At 51.3% G+C, this 1,537-nt stretch overlaps 2 protein-coding genes across 2 annotated transcripts in view; one reads left to right on the top strand and one right to left on the bottom strand.

Annotated features, from left to right (window-relative positions):
* FAM63A (family with sequence similarity 63, member A) overlaps positions 1-435 on the bottom strand; it is a gene marked incomplete at its 3' end in the record, with an annotated part of 2,248 nt that extends 1,813 nt beyond the window's left edge. Inside the window, exon 1 of the mRNA XM_010004496.1 lies at positions 1-435. Within this exon, the coding sequence (XP_010002798.1) occupies positions 1-435 (435 nt within the window).
* A 332-nt stretch (positions 436-767) lies between these two features.
* The window catches only part of PRUNE (prune exopolyphosphatase), a 13,056-nt gene continuing 12,286 nt past the window's right edge, over positions 768-1,537 (top strand). Inside the window, exon 1 of the mRNA XM_010004485.1 lies at positions 768-794. Within this exon, the coding sequence (XP_010002787.1) occupies positions 768-794 (27 nt within the window). The remainder of the gene's footprint in view (positions 795-1,537) is intronic.

Below are 1,537 nucleotides of genomic sequence, written 5' to 3'. Positions count from 1 at the left end.
CCACTGCAGGAGGAGGATGTTGATGATGGCCAGGAGCGGGCAGGGCCCATTCTGGCTCTGCATGACGACCGGCGACCGCTCCCCCTTCCAGCTGATCCACTTCACGCAGTAAAACTCCGGCTCCGCTTCCCGAGCGGGGCTGCGGGTTCGGGGGGGCTCCTCTGGGGACCCCCCGGCACTGGGGCTGGGAATGGGGGGAGCAGCCAAGGACCCCCCAGTGTCTTCCGTGGGCTGCTTCTCCTGAGCATCTTCCTTGGGAGGCTGATCGGGGGGGAGATGTGGGGCACAGCCCGGCTGCCCCACGGCTGGGGCCGGGCTCTCCCGCTTGCCCTCTGGAATTTCTTCCCCACCCACGGGTTCCTGTGGGAGCTGCTGGGACCCTTCCCTGCTGGAAGGGGCAGGGATTGTCCCTTCCTGCTCGGGTGGCTGCTCCATTGCAGTGGGACCCTCACCCGGGGTGTCCTGCCTGGAGCAGGTCCTGGATCAAGCCCCTGGGAAAGCTCCGGGTCCCTCCAGGAACAACCACATCCCAAACTTTTCCCTCAGAAGGTCCAACTCGGGGATTTCAAGGGAAAAAAAAAAAAAAAAAAAAAAGAATAACAAAAATTCTATTAATCTCATTTGTTTACCAACTTGTTTCTGCTCCTCCCTCTAAACTGCCATGAAAAACCAACGCTCTGGATGCGTGAGGATGTCAGAGGGAAAAGGAGAATCCCAGAGGAAAGAGGGAGAATCCCAAACCGACCTGGGAGGAACTGAGGGCTCAGATGGAGGCAGAGAGGCCTGGAGGAAAGGTGGGAGTCCTGTGCTTCCAACGGGGGGAGGGGGTTTCCTGGAAATTCCAGTGGGGAAGATGCTCCTGCAGAGGGATTGGGAAAAATCCAGCTTTTAGCCAAAAGAATTGGAAGGTTTGGCTTTGGGATGGGGAAGAGGTTTGGAAGAGTTCACAGACTCTGTGCCAGCAGGAACGTGGCTGCTCAGGGTCAGTGCCCGGGATCTCCTTGGCCCTAATCCTGCTCCCACCCACACACGTGGGCAGAATCAGGGCACCAGGACCCTCCTGCAGCCCCAGGGGGTGATCAGGGCTGGAAACGATTCCTAACCAATAAGTTAAAAGTTTATTGTCTTAAATAAGTCAATAAATAAATAAGCAAATTTTCTCAATAAACTAATATCTAAATAAATAAATAGTATTAATAAACACCCTCGATAGAAAGGCAGGTGAACAGATCAGCAGGTCAATATTCTTCATAAATAAACCCACAAATACATGAACAAATAACCTTTACAAACATGTAGTGTGGGAACAAGTAAACAAACACACTTGTTGGAGCAGCAGGGAAGTCACTAAACCAGGAGTGGCACGAAGGAAGCAAATAATACTTATTTTTGATAGAGAAGTGGGTGGATAAACAGCCTTAGCAAATCTATATTCTTTGAAGTAAAATAAAGAATAATTAAATATATATATATATTCTTTTTAAAGACAGGAATGTGCACAAACTGGTATCGTGGCTGTGGAGGAGCTGGAGCCCCC

Source organism: Chaetura pelagica, unplaced genomic scaffold (genome assembly GCF_000747805.2).
Source record: "Chaetura pelagica isolate M959 unplaced genomic scaffold, ChaPel_1.0 scaffold701, whole genome shotgun sequence".
In the NCBI taxonomy this organism is placed as follows: domain Eukaryota; kingdom Metazoa; phylum Chordata; class Aves; order Apodiformes; family Apodidae; genus Chaetura; species Chaetura pelagica.
This window is presented reverse-complemented; position numbering and strand designations above follow the sequence as displayed.